The 19,588-nt window shown below is 33.2% G+C and overlaps 1 protein-coding gene across 1 annotated transcript in view; it reads right to left on the bottom strand.

Annotated features, from left to right (window-relative positions):
- Positions 1-19,588, bottom strand: part of LOC110030228 (nicastrin) — an 88,673-nt gene that overhangs the window by 58,879 nt on the left and 10,206 nt on the right. The window contains exons 4-6 of the mRNA XM_020732842.1: positions 16,170-16,249; positions 16,014-16,090; positions 15,841-15,918 (exon numbers count right to left, since the gene is read on the bottom strand). Coding sequence (XP_020588501.1) covers positions 15,841-15,918; positions 16,014-16,090; positions 16,170-16,249 — 235 coding nt within the window. The remainder of the gene's footprint in view (positions 1-15,840; positions 15,919-16,013; positions 16,091-16,169; positions 16,250-19,588) is intronic.

Genomic DNA, 19,588 nt, shown 5'->3' on the forward strand with positions numbered 1-19,588 from the left:
ATCGGAAGACGGAAAATCAGGAGGTCTCAATACATAAGCAAACATATATACATATAAATGCACACATATACACATATAAATAGAATTATAATGCTCCATCTTAACCATTCAAACTTTCATCTCACTCATGTCATGAAAAGTGGAGATGTCATAATGCTCAAGTGTGGTAACTATGATTTAATTAAATTAACGGCAATTAAATTAACATTAAGATTTTGTATTTTATAAAATAAAATACGTTAATTATTTGTATACAACGTTATATATCAATTTAGTGGTTATAAAATGGAAAACTAGTTCGATTAGATTTTGGAGATGCAAAAAATTAGGTATATTTTAAAATGATAACCTTCAACTGAATTAGCCAAAATTAGGTATTACAATACTCCCCTCCATATAAAAATTTGTTCCTTAAACTTTTTTAATATCTACTCGAACAAAAAAAAAAATTTTTGTCTTATTTCTTGTTCTTTTTCTTGAGTAGCTTTTTTTTGTGAAATGTTCTTCTATTTTATCTTGATATAAGGAATTTGTTTGTTCCTTTTAAACATCAGATTCTAAAATTATCTCAAGCTCTTAGATATATGTTAAATCAATTTGCACTTCTATATTTTCATGTGAAATTTTATAGTGTGAGTTTTAAACCCGTTTTCTAAAAATGAATATGTGGAATATAGATATTTGACATATCAATAGGTAATATATTTCACGATCGCTTTAACCTTTTGAGGACCAACTGAGATTCATTGGTTAATAATCATGTCCCAAAAATGCAATCCTCCACAAACAAAATTTGCACTTTGAAAATTTTGAAAATAATTAATTTTGCCTCAGCAATTTCGAGACTCTTTCTCAAATGCTTAGTATGATCATCATCAATTTTTTAGTATATCAAGACATTATCAATGAAAATGATAAGAAACTGATCCAAATTAAGGCTTGAATATCTGATTCATCAAATCCATTAAAATTGCAAAAGCACTTGTTAAACCAAAAAGCATAAATAATAATTCTTAATAATCATACCTAATCTCAAAAGATATTTTAGTTATATCTATCTCCTTTACTATGACTTAATGATATCCTGATCTCAAATTGATCCTAAAAAATATAGTTGTGCCCTTTAACCTATAAAATAAATCAATGATATTGGACAGTGGATATTTGTTATTGTTGTTGTTTCGTTTAGCTCTCTATAATCAATGCATAGCATAATAGATTTGTCTTTCTTCATGACAAACAATACGAGAGCACTTCAATGTGAATTACTCGCCTAATAAAATCTTTATCTAGCAATTCTTGCAATTGACATTTTAATTCCCGCAATTCCTTCAGAGTTATCCTATAAAGAGATTTAAAAATCGCAAAGGTTTTTGGTCGTAAATCAATGCCAAACTCGACTTCTCTTTCTGGAGATAGCCCAGGCAATTTCTCAGGAAATAAGTCTGGAAATTCTGCAATCACTATGATGTTTTTTTTCTTCTTACACATATTTATTCAATACTTGTAATTTTGATAAAAACACTAGTTCACCATTTCACATACATTTTTCAATTTTCATTGCACTAATGAAAGAATATAATGCATTCCTAACACAAGATAAATAAAATGGCTTCCAGCCAAACAAATTAAACTCTATTATCCTTTCTAACATTTAATCATAACAAATACTTTATCAACCAATTCATCCCTAGTATAATATCAAAAATTTGAATTGGTATGATGATTAATTCTGTCAGCAGCTTCATATCATAAATATACTAAGATGCACAAAACATTTCTTATTTGCATATAAATCATTTTTTGAGGGCATGATAGCACATAATGCAGGAGTAAAATGCACAAATATCAATAGAGAAGCTAGTGATGCACTCGAATCAAAAAATTATGTCAAGCTGATCTAAAATCAACTGTGTACATGCAATAACTTCAAATCTTTAGTTCTTGAAGGATAATTACAAAAACTTTAAACTTCACTGGTGGCTTATTTCAACGCTCTAAAATCTCACCATTTGCTCGAGTCGAAGGCTTTCCCAAAAATTGAGCCTTAATTAACTGGTGGCCTTCTAAAAACTTCTCACAATGATTACAAAATTTCTTTGCAAAATTGGAAACAAAATGTCCAAAGCCCTTATAACTAAAGCAGCAAACATGTGTACGTTTTCTTTTATGATTTTTGTTGGCTATAGATGCAAATGCATTTCCATGTACTTTATTTGTTAAAAAAAGATTTATATAGCGAGATACTATTTGCAAAAGATTCTTGAAGGCACGCATCAAAAGAAGGAGAAGGATAACAGTTCATTAAATTGAAATGAATAGCTTCAAATTAACACCCAAACCATGGATTAAATCGGTGTTTATGAGCATATTAATCCAATTGATTGACAAAAACTCTTTCATAAGATTTTAATCATCAAATCATGGATGATCCAACATCCGTCGACCATGGGACTAGCATAGGGACCCTTGAACCCTAGTTTACCTCAATGGGACGAAACTAGGTCAATAAAATCAAACCCTAAAATTGGTCAAATTGAACTTGGCCTAACCCCCAAAAGGTTAAAAGTTGTAATACACAATTTAGGCTAATTCAGGTAAGTGCTGGTTATTTTAAAATAATACTAATTTTTCGCATCCCCAAAAATCTAACAAAACTAATTTTTATAAAAGTCTACATTTTGTAACAATTAAATTGATATGTAATAGTATATATAAATTATTAGCATGTTTTATTTTATAAAACAAAAAATCTTTTAATGTTTAATTAAATGCAATTGTAAAACCAGAATTTTAAGTTCAAAAGAACTAAAACAGAAGTGCTATTCAGAATAGGGAAAATGAAAAACCTAGTTACTGAATTACAGGGCATTGTTCAGTTGATATCTCAAATGGTGACGAAATGATTGTTATCGAAAGATCACCTATCAACACCAGACTCAGATTTGAATATGGTACATAAGTCGATCATCATTTGAAGATTTTTCAAACATTAAGCCGGCTATATTTAATGGTGTCAGTGACCCTACAACAGCTAAAAATTGGTTATTAAAAATTGGATAGATATTGGACGGCATGATTTATTTGGAGAATGGGAGCATCGTGCTAGTCACTTCCATGTTAGAAGGCAAGGCAGAGGGTAGCAGATGACACAACATTGAGAAATTTGGATTGACACCTCTTCCATAGATTCATTGAGATGCATTTGTAGGAGTTTTCAAGGATTGTTTTATTCCTCCTTCAAACATATTAGCCAAAAAAACAAATTTTTCAATTTAATTCAGCACTTTAAGACAGTTATGCAATAAGAAAAAGAATTCACTTCTCTTTTTTGGTATGCATATTATTATGCCAGCAATCGAGAGAAAATTATTACTTATTTCTGCGCGGTATCTGAGATTAGCTGAGACTGGCATTGACTCCTTTTGAAATCAATGATTTCTCAGTGCTAGTTGAAAGGGACAAGATAATTGAAAACGAGTTGAACTTCTCCAATCAACAGTGACAGCCCCATGCAAGCAAACAAAAAAATTTTGGCAAGAGTGAAAACTTCCAAAGTAAGAAATTTAAATTGAAATGTAAGCAGAAGCAGATCCAATTGGAAAAGTCAATTTTTTAGAAGTGTGGAAAAAAGCATTTTGGCTGATATTTGCTTGTTTCAGGAAAGTGTTATAGATGTGGATAAATAGAGAATCATCATGGATAGTCTGTTTGAAAAGAAAAGGGATAGCAAATCACAAGCAGTATAAGGACAGAGATAAACTATAACTTTTTTTTGGAAGGCAACAAGTCAAGTAAGACTCAATTTTTGGGAAATCCTTCGACTCAAGCATGCCGGAATGAGCTATAAGTGAATATTAGATTTTTTGCAACTATCCCCCAAGAGGCCAAAGATCTGAAGAAGTGGTTATAAGTAAGTTTTTGATTTTGATAAGTTTGGCACAGTTTTATTTGATTTGAGTGCAGCACATTCTTTTATTGCTGAAGAATTTTATGTCATGTTATCTATTAATATTGTGCAATTTACTCTTGCATTATGTGTTATCATGCCAGTGAAAAAAAGTTTCCATGCAAATAAGAAATGTTTTATGCATGACAGTATTTTTGATAAGAAGCTACTGGCATAATTAATTATCATACCAATTCAAACATTTGATATCATACTAGGGATGGGTTGATTTGTAATGCATTTTTCAATGATTGAATGTTAGAAAAGGGGAGTGAAATTTAATTTGTTTGGCAAGAAGCCATTTTATTGCTCCTGTGATGGGAACGCATTATCTTCGTGAATGAAAATTCAAAAGTGTATGTAAAATGGTGAACCGGTATTTTTAGCAAAATCAAAAGTATTGAATAAAAATGTGCAAGAATTAAAGAACATTCCAGTGGATGCAGAGTTTCCTAACATTTTTTCTGAGAAATTTCATGTGCTACCACTAGAAGGAAAAGTTGAGTTTGGTATTGATGTACAGTCGGGACATCTATAATTTTCAAAACCCCTTATGGGATGACTCTGAAGGAATTGTAGGAAATAAAATGTCAATCGTAGAAATTGATAGTTAAAAGTTTTATTAAGCCAAGTAAATAACATTGGTATTGTTTGTCAAGAAAAAAAGAGGATTTAGGCAATTGTCTTGATTATAGAGAACCAAACAAGATAATAGTCAAAAACAAATATCCACCGCCCATAATTGAAAATTTATTGATCATTTAGAGGGTGCTTATATTTTCCAGGATCGATATGAGATCAATAAATCATCAAGTCAGCGTCAATGAGGCATATATAACTAAGGGTGTGTTTGTTTTGGCTGTGGCTGTAAAAAATCCCAGTTCAAAATCTGTTGTTCAGAAGCTGGTGTTTTAAAAGCAGTTGGTATGCTTGTAAAACACAGTTCTGAAAGTCTTGTCTGTTGACTAATGATTGTAATACCCCTCAATATATAAACATAGTTGTGTTTAAAAAACACAATTTTGTTTGAAAAACACAGTTCTGAAAGTGTTGCCTTTAGAATAAATCCAATGACAATTTATCAAGTTATTTTAGTTCAAAACACCATAAAAGAATTTAAGGTGAAAATTAACCAAATTTTTTGCCCTCAAAATAATCATACAAATATAATTTCAACATCAGTTGTATCCCAGCTAAACATATGAATTTGCTTACCAAAAAACCTAAAGTAGTATATCTTGTCCTCCAAATTATATTAATATCATCAAAACAAATACAACGTCAACAATAATAACAGAAATGCTACGATCACAAAATCAAATAAAAGCAATGTTTTCACAAGGAATTTCAAATCTTTGAAATCAGTCTTCATTGTATCATCATATGCATTTATCTTTTCATCACCTCACTCCATTATGCATCACTCCATTCATCCACCCATTTGAAAAAAATTGCGATCTTTGTTTGTTAAATTTTTTGGACATATGAAAATAACGCATAATAGGTTGCAATCACAAAATACTGATCGATGTTTGATCCCCTTAGAGCTTGTTGAATAGCTTGTGCACATTTTCGATAATATAATCTTGTACATTAATTATTAGCACATAAATAATGAGAGAAGAACTAATTCTAACTTTTTACATTGACGCCGTCCAAATCTTTCATACGAGATGAAGAATACAACCATATTAACTTACAAAAAGTAAAATACATGTTTCAATCCCTCCAAAATCCTCAATGAAGTGCCAAAAACAAATTCCTCCAATGAGGGCTAGCTTTACAATCATATTAACAAAATCCATCATTAGAACCTAAAGGAGTAATGATCACGTTATGCTGAGCAATGAAAAGACTGTGAAGGTTGATAGAAGTAATATAGTATGAGATTACCACAATCAAACCATAATTAATCTTGTTGTTTTTAATAATATGTAGAACCATAACTATAATAGGAGTTCCAAATAAATATACTTATTGCAATCTATACCCAACCCATATAATAGAAAATGAAGGCCCACCTGTTGGTATTATAACCCTTCCAATCATAATAAAACTATCCAAATGTCGAAATAACTCAAATAGAAATAAGGCTAGCCTTATATCTGTCTTCAAATGTTTTTAGTCCCAAACCTTTATCTATTCAGCATTATGCAAGCTAACCTTGTATCTGGCTTCTAATGTTTTTAGTCCCAATCCTTTATCTATTCAGCACTATGCAAGCTAACCTTGTATCTGGCTTCTAATGTTTTCAGTCCCAAACCTTTATCTATTAAGCATTATGCAAAAGCAACGAATTTTGGAGAGTGGGGAAGGGCGATGCTGTGGCAGCTTTTTATTGCGGCAAACTAAGTAAAATAAATTATGATGATGGCTCCTTTACCTGTCTAAAACGTAAACTTCTTACATTTGGACCAATCAAATCTTCAAAACAATGTAACATCCAAATTCAAGTTAGACGACAAATAATCCAGTAAAATACCTGTATAAAACATTGAGATTACAGTTCATGGATTAACAACTCAAACATTTATAGAGAACTGTATATATGTTCAATAATGTAAAGAAGAAAAAACTGCTACAACCATCAAACTGAAGCCAATGACAGACAGAAGACATTGAGATGAGAGTACGTTGCTTAAACACCATTCACCAATTTCAAGCCATCTTTAGGCAAATCTTCATATTCTTACGGCACTTAAAAGGCGAGGCAGCCACAAGGAGATGGAGTAGGGAGGCACCTCAACAAGAAAAGGTTAAGGGTGCAGAAGGGAGTGCTACATAAAGGTTAAGTTTGCAGAAGGGAGTGAAACATCTAAATCTTTCAGAATGGAAAACCACAGATGCATTAATACATCTCATATAGGCCCGTGGCACCCAAATCTTTGCTTTTTACATTTAAACCACCCAAATTCCAGTAAAAGAATGTCCATTTGATTGAATTGTGCTGCTATTATCAAACCCGAGTATCAATATATATAACTACTACTAAGGTTGACCACCAACATTACAAACTGCAACAGGAAATTAACCGTCTGTGCATCATTATAAAAAAAGATTTGTAACTGCACAACATCTAAAAAAACACCGATCACAATGCTCAGCAGCACACAAAAAGGCCTATCCCTAAGCAGCACAGTGCAGCTTGGGTGCCCACAAAAGTCTACTTTTGAGATATCAACCACTTACAACAAAAATCCTTATGCCTTTGCAAAATCCCACAAAAGAATGCTTCATGAAACGGAATTTAGAGAAAACAGTTGCCAACACCTGAGAGAATTTGTTTATCCCGAGTATCAATATATATAACTATTGTTAAGGTTAACCACCAACGTTACAAATTAAAATGGGCAATTAACCATTTGTATATCATAAGACAAGTAACTTCGTAATCCTAAATAACCATACAGCAAGTGAATATTACACAAAACAGCCACCTGCAATAGAATGTTTCATGAAAAATTTTGAGGTAAGAAAATCCACCTGCAATAGAATGTTTCATGCACAAATTACCTAGCATACAGCTCTTCAAAACATAAAATCTTTCATAACACTTCTGCATGAAAATTCAGTAAATGGACACACAACAGAATCAGTATAACAAGCTACACCTAAAAGAGATTATCAAATTTTGAAATACCTTTACAACTTTAATATTTTGTATTAAATGTAAGCTCCTTTGTAGCCTTAAGAGCAAAATTGAAGTAGCACAATCAACCGTTATAGCTGAAATAATTAAGAAAAATTTAACTCAATGGACCTCATAATGTTTAAACAAAATAACCACCTGCAATGTTTCACATAACACAGTAAGAAAACATTTTACAGCCCAAACTTAAGATTTATATCACCTAACATTAAGGCATCAATTGAAAACCAGACAAGCACAATAAAAATCAAAAGTGCAATCAAAATCATTTACATTCAGCACATCAATCATTAACCAAAGAATCGGTGATTGCTTCACGTAACTCGGTCGTCTCTTCGGCACCTTCTCCATTAACTATGGTCGGAGTGCCGTTAACATCGTATTCTGTAATTGCTTGTTTCATTTGATATTCATATGCTTTTGAAGGAACCGATTTGTTTACATCAACACTTGCAAAATCAATATCAGACTGTGAATGATGACATTGTATATAATTATGGAGTCATTGTTACAGAGACAATATTAAACTGTTTATTAAACGAATAAGTTGACATGTCTCTAAAAATGACACATTTTTTCTCCCAAACACCGAACGCCCCCTCAATCACATAACATAATAATGAGTGATGTTAATTGAACATCTCTTTCCTTGCACGTACCACTTGACTTGTCTTTTCAAAATCTGGTATGTGATATTTTGTGTTAAGAAATAGCTTAAGAAATCATCATTATAATAAATATCTGGCATCCACCAAATAATACTTTTCTACAAGATTTGTCCAACATTAAACATGTTTGACTCAAATTAATGAACTGCAATATGAGTCTATCAACAAACCTTGCGGAGGATGGGGAAATGTGTGCACACGTGTTTGGATGACAAATTTGAAGATCTGACTATCGTGAGCGTTGTCCTCCCAGTCAGTTATGATGAAAGTAAAACACATATTGAAGTCGCATACAGTCATTATATTTTGTGTTGGTGAACCGCACTGTCAAATGTACGAGATCTTATCAGCATTTGACACATGCAGATCAACATGTGTCCCATTAATGACACCAATACAATCCTGCATCACATCTACATTAGTCTATACTTCCTTATTCGTATGTTTACCAAAAAATCAGTACGTGTGAAACATACCTTGAAGTATGACATATATCATTGATCACATGAAATTTGTCTAGGAATATTTGGGAAAGTTGGATCTTCGGGTTTGATGATATCGGAGAATATGAGTACCGAAGCATTCAAGCCAATTGAAAAGTATCTACTGATGGTGTCGGATGAGCGTTGAAACCTCTCACAATCTACTTTTATAGATGGATTATGTGACCAGATATATAATATTATAGCTAATACCTCCTGTGAAGTCGTTTTTAAGGAACCATAAAGACCATAAGAATGTGGAGCTCACTCAAAAGATTAGTGAAGATCACTTGACACATGTGACACATGTTATGAAATCTAATTGGATAAACCTCAAACATATCACGAATCCATTTGTCCCCCATAAAAGTCAAGATCATGCATCGAGTCCAATAGATGTATGAGTCATAATATTTGGTCAGCAAACAAACAGCTGATATAATAATTTGTCAGCAATGCTTCTATGTTCTCTATTGGCAGCATCCATTGCTAAAATGAATTACAAATTACCGCATGACAAATTATAACAACCACTAATATTTCAACAAAATATATTTCAAGGAGAACATAGCAGTGTAAGATAAAATTAATGACAACAGCATAACACAATCCAAAACGGTTAATATCATCACACGAAAATCACCACTAGTACAAAAGTAATTGTTCAACCATAAAATAAAAAATGTACAAATCAACATAATGTTAAGCTGACAATACATTAGCCACAAGAGAAGATGGTCTACAAATACAAAACTGTCGTTCACACAAACAAAGGGAAAAATCACTTCTAATAATTCCACATATAACCTTACTGAACAATTACAAATTATTAAAACTTTATTTTACCTCTAACTTCTCCTTCCACCAATCTATAGGTGCATTTGGATGCCAACCAAGTTTAGTATATCCTCTTTTAAGCTTTTTCCAAAATTTTCAGTCTTTTTTTAATAGATCTCATTTGTTCGTCAATTGAGTTCTGTCATACAATCTCTTGGGTCTCTCTTCAAAATTTTTTGTGATGTTCTCCCAACTTTACTGAAATGCGTCATTGGCCTATTTTCTAATTCAGTCTCTCTCAAACAAATGTCAAAAAAAATCATTTTTGTTTCTTTCTCCCAAATAGCGGATGATGAGTTTTCTTGTATTGCCCATTTATCTAGCACCTTGATATACAATTTGAAATGTTACAAATCTAAAATAATTCCTAATGACAAACAATGGATAACGCAAGAGTGAAATATAAAGGGAAATTTATGTGTTAACAAAAAAATTTCATCCACATGACAACAATGTTATAGTTTAAGGAAACGAGATAACAACACTCGAATCTTAATACCACTGCTAATAACTTTATAAAAGTGAAGTCCATCTTTTTACGCATACGTTCATGACGCCAAAGTATTATACACGTAAATATCAAACTTTAGGTGTTAGCTAGGTATACATAAAAGAATTTTGGTATTCATGTAAATTTCCCATAAAAAAAATTACTTTAATGAAAAAGGCAATGGCTGAAGCTTGCAGAAACCATTCAAGAAAAGCACTTCAATAAATTGTTGGGAATCAACCAACCATTCAAGAGAAGCACTTCTTCAAGAATATCAAGAATCTTATGTTTTCAATTTCACAAAATGGTAAAAAAATGCAAATGAGCCTTATGTAATTTCTCCAGAAACTGTTGACGGATTAAGCATCTCTAATGCAAAGTATGCATATTTGAGAGTAGAAGCATTACTTTTGATTGAAACATAACCAGTTTTTTTTATAAGCACTGCAATCTAACCAATCCACATGACAGCCATTTAAGAAGTCTATATAATTGCATTTCCTGGTGAAACTTGAGGTAGAGAGAGCAGCAGCAAAATCCTCAGCACTACAATCTAACCAACGATTACCAGCCATCATATGTTATCAAATAAAAATATAAAAAGCATATTAGTCCTAATATGTGCATTAATACCAGCCATCATTCTCATTGTCTGCAAGTGCAAAATAAGCAAAGAAAAACAGACCATGGAAAATCTGTAAAAAAGGCAATAACCATCACCATTCCACAAACAGAAATCTACAACATTACATTGTACACCAAAACAAAATAAAAAAATAATACGCTTCTCAAACAAAGATTAAAAAACTTTATTGTGTTAGGTTGTGATGAAGAATAAATTCTTGATGGTTGCATATAATCACGTGGCGGACACGAAAAACCAACCTTCAACGAAAATAATCACTCCTGAGAGCGCCACAAATATCCATCATACACAAGTCAATCTAATGAATAGTTATTCCAAGTAAAAAAGGGTACTCTTCTTTTCCTTTCTCTCCACCACAAATAAGGTACCCCTTTCCCTGCGTTAGGAGAAGAAGAATGGTGGAGTAGAAGAGTGGCAGAGAAGTTACCTGGGAAGAAAGGGAGACGAGGCAAATTGAGAAGAGGATCAGCGAGGCGAGGAGAGGCTGACCTTCGGCAAGGCAAGGCAAGCCAAGGGGAGGCGAGGCGAGCACCTAGGACACGATCAGGCCAAAGCGAGTGCGGGCGAGCAGAAGAGAGGCCAGACGAGAATAGGTAGACTCGGAATAGGTTGGTACAAAATTTGGTTTTAAAAGCACAGACAAACGCATCCCAAGAAAGCTTATGGAACCAGGTATAATCATTATGAATTCTTAGTTATGCTTTCTTCTTCAACAAAATGCCCATGCAATTTTGATGGATTTGACGAATCGAATAGTCAAGCGTTATATGGAATAGCTTGTTATCATTTTTATTGATGAAATATTGATAAACTCAAAAATTAATTATGATCAGACTTGGAGTTGCTGAGGCAGAATCAATTATTTATAAAAATTTTTGAAGCAGTCGAAAAAGTAGTAAGACATGAATGATAGCAACAAATATCAGAAACTCATTGAGCAAATTCAATCAAAAAAAGTAGTAAGATATGAATGTAGACGAAGCTTGTGTTATCATAAACAAACAATAATTTTGGGTCCAAACTAGTCCTGATTTGAGATGAGATATCTTACATGAAGCTTGTCATTCATGATATAATATTCATCCAGGAGGCGCATTATTTGAAATTGATACAATGATGGTCATATATGAAGAAAGGTGTTGTTGAATGTGTCAAAATGTAAGACTCGTTAAACTGTAAAAGCTGAACATTAGAGGCCCAGTGGATTGCTACGATCATTACTTACACCTGAGTGTAAATGGAAATTGTGATTGATTTTGGTATGGAATTTCTTAGATACATGCAAGTTCATGATAGCATTTATGTGATTATTGACATGTTAAAAAAAACTTCTTGCCAATTAAGTAAAAAGAATCATTTAAAAAATTGGCCAGATTATATGTCAAGGAAATCATTAGATTGAACGACATTCCAAAAATTAACATTTTCGACAGAGATGGAAGATTCACATCTAGGTTGCGGAAAAATATTCAGAGAGATTTGGGTACACATTTGTATTTTAGCATAACATTTCATCTACAAACTGATGGACAATCAAAAAGAACAATTCAGGTATCAAATCGATTGAGGTTTTATGTTCTTGACTTTGATTCAATTAGAAAGATCATATTTTGATGATTGAGTTTGCCTACAATAATAATAATCAATCTAATACTAAAGTGGCTCTCAATGAAGCACTATATGGTAGGAAGTGTAAAACTTCATTAAATTGGGTAAAGATAAGAGAACATCAAATATCAGCTAATGAATTAGTTTATGAGGCCATGGGGAAAATCAAGTTAATCAAAGACATATTAAAAGCTGCTCAGAATTGACAATAAAAATATTATGACATAAAGCATAGAGAGGTAGAGTTTGAGGCTAGTGCTTTTATGTTTTTAAAAGTCAGGTCGAACAAAGGTACAACGAGATTTGGACATGAAAGTAAATTGAGTTTAAGAAATATTATTTCTTTTGTAACTATAAAAATGATTATTCAAGTTGCTTAAAGACTAGTTTTACTTGTTGATATATCATATGTACATAATGTGTTCCACATATCCATATTGAAAAAATGGGTCTCAAATTCAAACCAGAGAATTTCACATGAAGACATAGAAGTGCAAAAAAAATTAACATGTACCGAAGAACCTGAGAGAATTTTAGAATTTGATGTTAAAAAGTTAATGAACAAGCAAATTATTTATGTCAAGATAAAATGGAAGAACATGTCTGAAAAAGAAATGCTTGAGAAATAGAACAAGAAATAAGACAAATTTTCCTATATATTTGGATAGATATTTAGAAATTTTGATGACGAAATATTTATAAGAAATGGAATATTTTAATACTCAATTTTAGCTAAATTAAATAAAAGTAGATAATTTTATAATATATCTAATTTTTGCAACCCACAAAATCTAAACAAATTAATTTTATAAAATTCTATATTTTGTAATTATCAAATTGATATGTAATAGTATATTAAAATTATTAACATATTTTATTTTATAGAATATAAAATTTCAATTTAATGTTAATTCAATTACCTTTAACTTAATTAAATCCTAGTTTCAGCACTTGAGCATTGTAGTATCTCCACTTACCATACATGCAATGGTGAGATTGAAATTTGGACGGCTGAGATAGAGCATTAACAATTCTACTTATTTGTATATTTGTGCACTTATTTATCAAAATCTCTTGATTTTCCATCTTCCGCTGACATCTCTCCTAAGATTCTGTCGCAGAGTAGGATGGATGGCAAAAAGGTTGTCAACCTTTAGGAAGAAACCGGTAAGAAAATTCTTATCTTTATGCAATTTCATGTTAGATTTTAGCAACTCTGTAAGTATTCGTGCGACTGTATTTATTGATTTATATCTTTAGGAAGAAACCGGTCAAATAGGTTCATTCCCCTTCGTAAAGAAATACATAACAATATCATGAGTATGTATCCTTATATGTTAGACTTTAGCAGCTCTGTATATTTTTTGGTAATATTATTATGCATGCTTTCAAGCAATTAAGAATGTAATTGAATGATGAATTAAACTAAATTGTGAATATTTGTGATAATTAAGTCAAAAGTTGTGATTGTATCCATCTCTGCCCAATTGGGGGTCATCTAGGGTGTGATAGAACTGATCTTATAAAACCAAAGAGAACTTTGATGTGACTAGATTATACTTTTCGGCACAATCCGAATGAACCTATTGACCCTATTGGATCAAAACCAGTAAATAGGCCAAATTGATTAAACATAAGGCCTCAAACCAATTTCAATTTCAATTTCAAATTTCCCCTTTTGCCACCAATGGAAATGATTAGAGAGGGCAAAGCGACGACACAGAAATGATGTGAGCATGTTTGAGTGGGCAAGGTGAGCTAATCAGCAACAAAAACAAGCAGATCAGAGCAACAAAAAAGCAGATGGAAGATGTGAGTGGGTAAAGTGGTGCGAGTGAGCCGAATAAAGCAACAAGAATGAGAGAAGACAGTCAAGCTTGCACAAGTACGGCGAGTGAGCGGCGAGTGAGCACGAGAGCATAAAGCAATGTGAGCTGGTGAAGCACAAACAGACAAAGCATAGCATGCGAGATAGTGTAGTAGCAAATGAATGAGACATTTAACAAGAAATCGAGCAACAAAAAGTTATGAAAGAGGAGCTCTTCGCAAGATTTTTATAGGATCTTCAGACATAAAAGATAAAGATAAATATTTATTTGACAAGCAAGGCCAAGATGAAGCCTGATAGAGTATACGAGAGACAAATGCTCACGGGATCTTCACCAATCCTCAGTGGATCTTCGAGACAATAGATTAAGTCAAAAATTTAGAGCAGTGCTAACTAACATAACTCATTGCACAAATTGTTGGATCTTCTACAAAGATTTCCATTCATTATATAAAAAAACTGAAGCACAAGGCAATGATTGATTAATTTTATCAATTAGATCCACATAATCCCGATAAGAAGCTAAAACCTATATTTCTAAGAGCAAAATATTTGCAACTACAATAATCAATAATACAGATTAATCTTGAATCAGGGATCGACTTTAAGCCCATATCATTTTGCTTTAGTTATGGATGGTCTTACTGGACATATACAGGAGGATGTACCTTCGTGTATGCTTTTTGCTGATGATATCCTTCTCGTGGATAAAACGAGAGAAAAACCCACCCAAGAAAAAACTTGAATTATGGAGGTCTACATTGGAGTCTAAAGGCCTTCATTTAAGTAGAACTAAAACTGAATATATGGAATATAATTTTAGTAGTAATAGCTCTAGTGACAGAAGTGTGACTTTGAGTGATCAAATTATTAAAAGGTGTGAATGATTTAGATATCTTGGGCCCGTTGTTCAAAGCAATGGTGATATAGATGGGGATGTTAATAGTAGAATTCAAGTTGGTTGGTTGAAGTGGAGGAATGCTTCGGGCCTTTTGTGTGATAGAAAAGTACCGCTTAGACTGAAAGAAAAATTTTATAAGACGGTGGTGAGACCTGCAATGCTATATGGAGCTGAATGTTAGCCTTTAAAAGAGAAGCATAATAATAAGTTAAGTATTGCCGAGATGAGAATGATTAGGCGGATGAGTGGCTTTACACTTATAGACAAAATGCAAAATGAATTTATACGTGATAGGGTTGGTGTAGCTCCTGTGACAGACAAAATTAGAGAAAGTCGTCTTAGATGGTTTGGTCATATTAAACGTCGACCATTAGATGATCCGATTAGGAGAGTAGATGTTTTAAATCCGACTTGTGTTAAGAAAGGCAGAGGTAGACCTAGGAAGACTTGGGCTTATTGTATTAAAAATGATCTTAATTTACTAGAACTAAATGAAAATATGACACTAAATAGGACGCAATGGAGAAAAAAGATTCATGTAATTAGGACATATTAGTGAGATTAAGGCTTTGTTGTTGTTGTTGTAGAATTTATCCAATTTATTTATTTTTTTCTGTTAAGATTAGGACATATTATTAAGATATGTCATTGATAAAAACATGCAGAGACGTGCATCGATATAAAAGTGCCATAACAATTTATGTGGGAATAGAAAAACAATCCTCACAAGAGTTAAAAAAGATATCAATATAACAAAAGATTCATAACCAACACCGAGTTACCTCTTGCAGCAATTTAGTGCTCTCGTCAGAAAGCAAAAATGCTGGGAAATTATAATGATTCCACATAATACGAGAACCCTGTAGAACCAAATATATTATGGCTCTATCTAGAGAAAATATATCACAATGATCACATGGAACAATGATCCACATTTTTTCATTAAATAACTTACACGAGGGTTCCATTCAAAACTGACATTCAGGTATGGTGCAAATGCAGCCTGTGGGAACTTTTCATCTGGGGAAGACCCTACACATGAAAGAGATGCTGAGAACCAAGTTATACATTGAAATAAACAAAAAATAATACTTATGATTCCAAAACGGACCTAATGACCTATGTTCGATCCCAGTGGACTCAACCAAGACACCAGCAATCCTTTCGGCAAGTTTTGGATCACTTGAAACTCTGAACAAGTACACATTTGCTTATTACTGAATGAAACTATACATTTTACTCGAAAATTTATAAAAAATAACATAAATCCAATTTGAAGATCCAGGTTCAGAAAAATAAAATCAAATCCAGTACATTAAAAAGATTTCAAACCTGCAGATCAACATAATAAGTACTAAGCAGTTATACTCTGCACAACTAGGAATCAATATTTTATAGGAAATCCCATGCATGCTCTGGCCACAGAAGGTCACTAGATACATTTAAGCAGCCATCATTTTGGTTTTTTTACAAAGAAGGAAAAGTATGGGGAGTAGAAGAAAAAAATTTAAATGGCGTTCAAAAGCATTTTATATAAATCTTATATCCAGAAAGATAAAATAGAGGCTGCTTGTGCCAAGTATATGAGAGCTAAAAAGTGAAAGGGTTGATAAAAGGAATCAACGGAAACCTGGAGAAATCTTAATTAGTGTGACTAGCTTGATTACATGAAGCGCCACATGGATCTCCAAAATATCAAGGCAAAATATATATCTTGTAGATCTCCAATAAATATTGTTGTGTTTCATTATTTAGGTGGATTAGGATGAGGATGGGGGAAGAGGTGGGGGTAATTGTGGGTGTGGGTTAGAATTTAAGGTTAGACCTGAAGCTATGTTCATGACAGCCAAGGAATATTTGTTATGTTATAAATCAAATTGCCAAGATGGATGCAGCAGGCAAGCCATAAGAGGATCAACAAAATATTCTACACTATTTTAGTTGATACATATGTCTTACATTGTTCATCATACATATACATTTCCTTCCGGTATTTTCTTTTCCGTTTCCATTGTCTATTGTTTGGAAGATTACTCCAAGCTACGCACTATAGTACATAATTACAAAAAGTTTACACCAGAAAATCCTTGTATTTGAAATAAGTATTCAAATACAGGTAATCCGTGTATTTGATTATTTTCTTTGGCCTTTTCCATTAAGATGCTAAGGCTTGCAGGAATAAGTTCCACGCCACACACATGAAGCCTTATAACACGCTGAAATCTAGAGACGTGTTTATTTGTGTTATGCAGGACCCAATTATTTACCACAGACTTGTGGCATCACCCATAACTGCATAAGACTAGAAAATTGACAGCACACAAATTAACAAGGCACTTTCTTATTATCAGCCAAGAATCTCAAAATTAGACCAGGGCAACAAATGAAAAATTTTGATGGCTTGTTTCATCCACCTTTCATAATAATTCACACAATCAAAACTCTTGGCAACGAAGGGTGGAGGCAAAAAATTTTCTTAGTATGGGCAAAAATTAATGGTTCTAAAATGGTCAACATAGAAATAATTAATAGCATTGTTTTAAAAATCGGACCGAACTGGCAGGTTCAACCGTTTCAACCGGTACAGTCGTGAACCGATCATTCAACCAATTCAATCCAAGCAAAAAACCGTTTCTACATAAAACCAGGGTTGAACCAGTCAGAACAGAGTTGAACCGGTCCGGTTATTAAAAAAAACCATCGGTTCAAATATTATTCAATTTTAGCGCTCTGATTTGATAGGATGGCCAAAAATAAAATAATTAAATTAAAAAATAGAAAATATCATGTCTTAAATTTTTCATTTATAATATTGTTCAAAATATTCATAAGTATTGTCTTAAATTATCATATTATTTATTGAAGCGATAAATATGATATTAATACGCAATTATTATATTATTTAAATTATATTAAAATAATTTAAAATTTTATAACATGTTCCGGTTCAACCTTCAGTCCAATCCCGGTTGAACCATTAAACCTTTGCTTCTTCCGATTAGATGTCCGGTCTGATTTTCACAATCTTAATTAACAGACAACTATGTGGTTTGAACTTGTGACAAAATTCCTCCTATTATTGATGGAATGAGATTGTTTGACTGATTCGATATCCAATTGGTTCTAAAAAGAATTGAAATGTCACAAAAAACATTCACTCGACACTGCTATGTTTTCGGTTCGTAACGTTTTTCTTTCAATTTGATTTGCGACTCACATAGAAGTATACACTGCTAATGTCTCCAACCAATTGAAGATGTTATGCATTGAAGCACAAAAACCTTATTTGGAAACCGCAAACACCCTTTCAATTTAAGGTGCTCAAAATCACAAACATAAGATCTTAAGGCAGCAGTCACTAAAGCGACAAACTATTAAGCAATAGTTAAGACCTAAATTTTAATTACTTCAAAGGAATTGAGCCAAATCAGCGGGGCTGCAGGGCCCGATTACCCCAACTATAAATCAGTCCATGATGGAAATGTTGTCCTATATAGGTATATGTAGTTGGGTGAAGGAAGCTGAATAAAGAGTTGTAAAATCACTATTGAGACTGTCGTTCTTAGTTATATGAGGGTTGTTGTTTAGTTAAAACAGTTGTGACACAGACATGTGTAGGTTAACTTATCTAATTCAAGATTATTGGAAAAATCACAAGCAACTAAATGAGTACAAGGGAGCAAAGTGGGCTTAAGGGGGAAGCAGAGGGCAGGGAGATGTCGGCTGATGGTATGGTGCAGGTATGAGGCGGGAGGATGCCAGTAGGACAGCAGAAGAGCCCTAGAAGCAACTTGGTATGGAGCAGGCAGTAAGGTATGCGACCAGTAGAAAGGAGGGAAAGGGGTGATAGACTAGAGGATAAGAGCAATGGGATAAAGGGTTGTGGGGATGCACGGAATGAGAGATACACACCACCATAGGATGAGTTTCAATCAGAGAGCCTCATCTCTATCAATTACAACCCTCAAAAGAAATTTGGAGACGCTAATCTCTCTCGACAGGAAACAAAAACATAATATAACCATAGAACAAACAAAACAACATATAAACACTATCAGGCAACTAAAGAGTGGCCCACTCCCCCCCTCAACAACAACCCTCCTTGAATCGGTCCCAAGTTTGTCGCATGATCCCAGGCATCGGTCCAGCACTTCCACGCCAGCATCAGTCAAGCCCCCAAGTGTTGGTCCATCATTTCCACGCCCGCAGAAGTCTCCTGGAGTTGGGAAGCTTCGACCTTATCCGTCGAAGCATCTATTTCCTGGTGATATAGAGTCAAAAACTTTTTCTTGGCCTCGTTAAAATTTTCAATGAAGAAAGTTAAGGCATGTCCTCCTTGGCTCAACACTGCTCTAATCCCCAACTTGGATGTGTCGCACTCCACCTCGAGCAACTGACTAAAATCTGGTAAAGTTAACCCTAAGTCTTGCGTCACCTTCTCCTTCAGAGTGTCAAAACTGGACTAGGTTGCGTCAATCCACCAGAATCTCTCTTTTCAACAGCTCCATGAACATAATTGTGATAGTGTTG

Source organism: Phalaenopsis equestris, unplaced genomic scaffold (genome assembly GCF_001263595.1).
Source record: "Phalaenopsis equestris unplaced genomic scaffold, ASM126359v1 Scaffold000680, whole genome shotgun sequence".
NCBI classification, from domain to species: domain Eukaryota; kingdom Viridiplantae; phylum Streptophyta; class Magnoliopsida; order Asparagales; family Orchidaceae; genus Phalaenopsis; species Phalaenopsis equestris.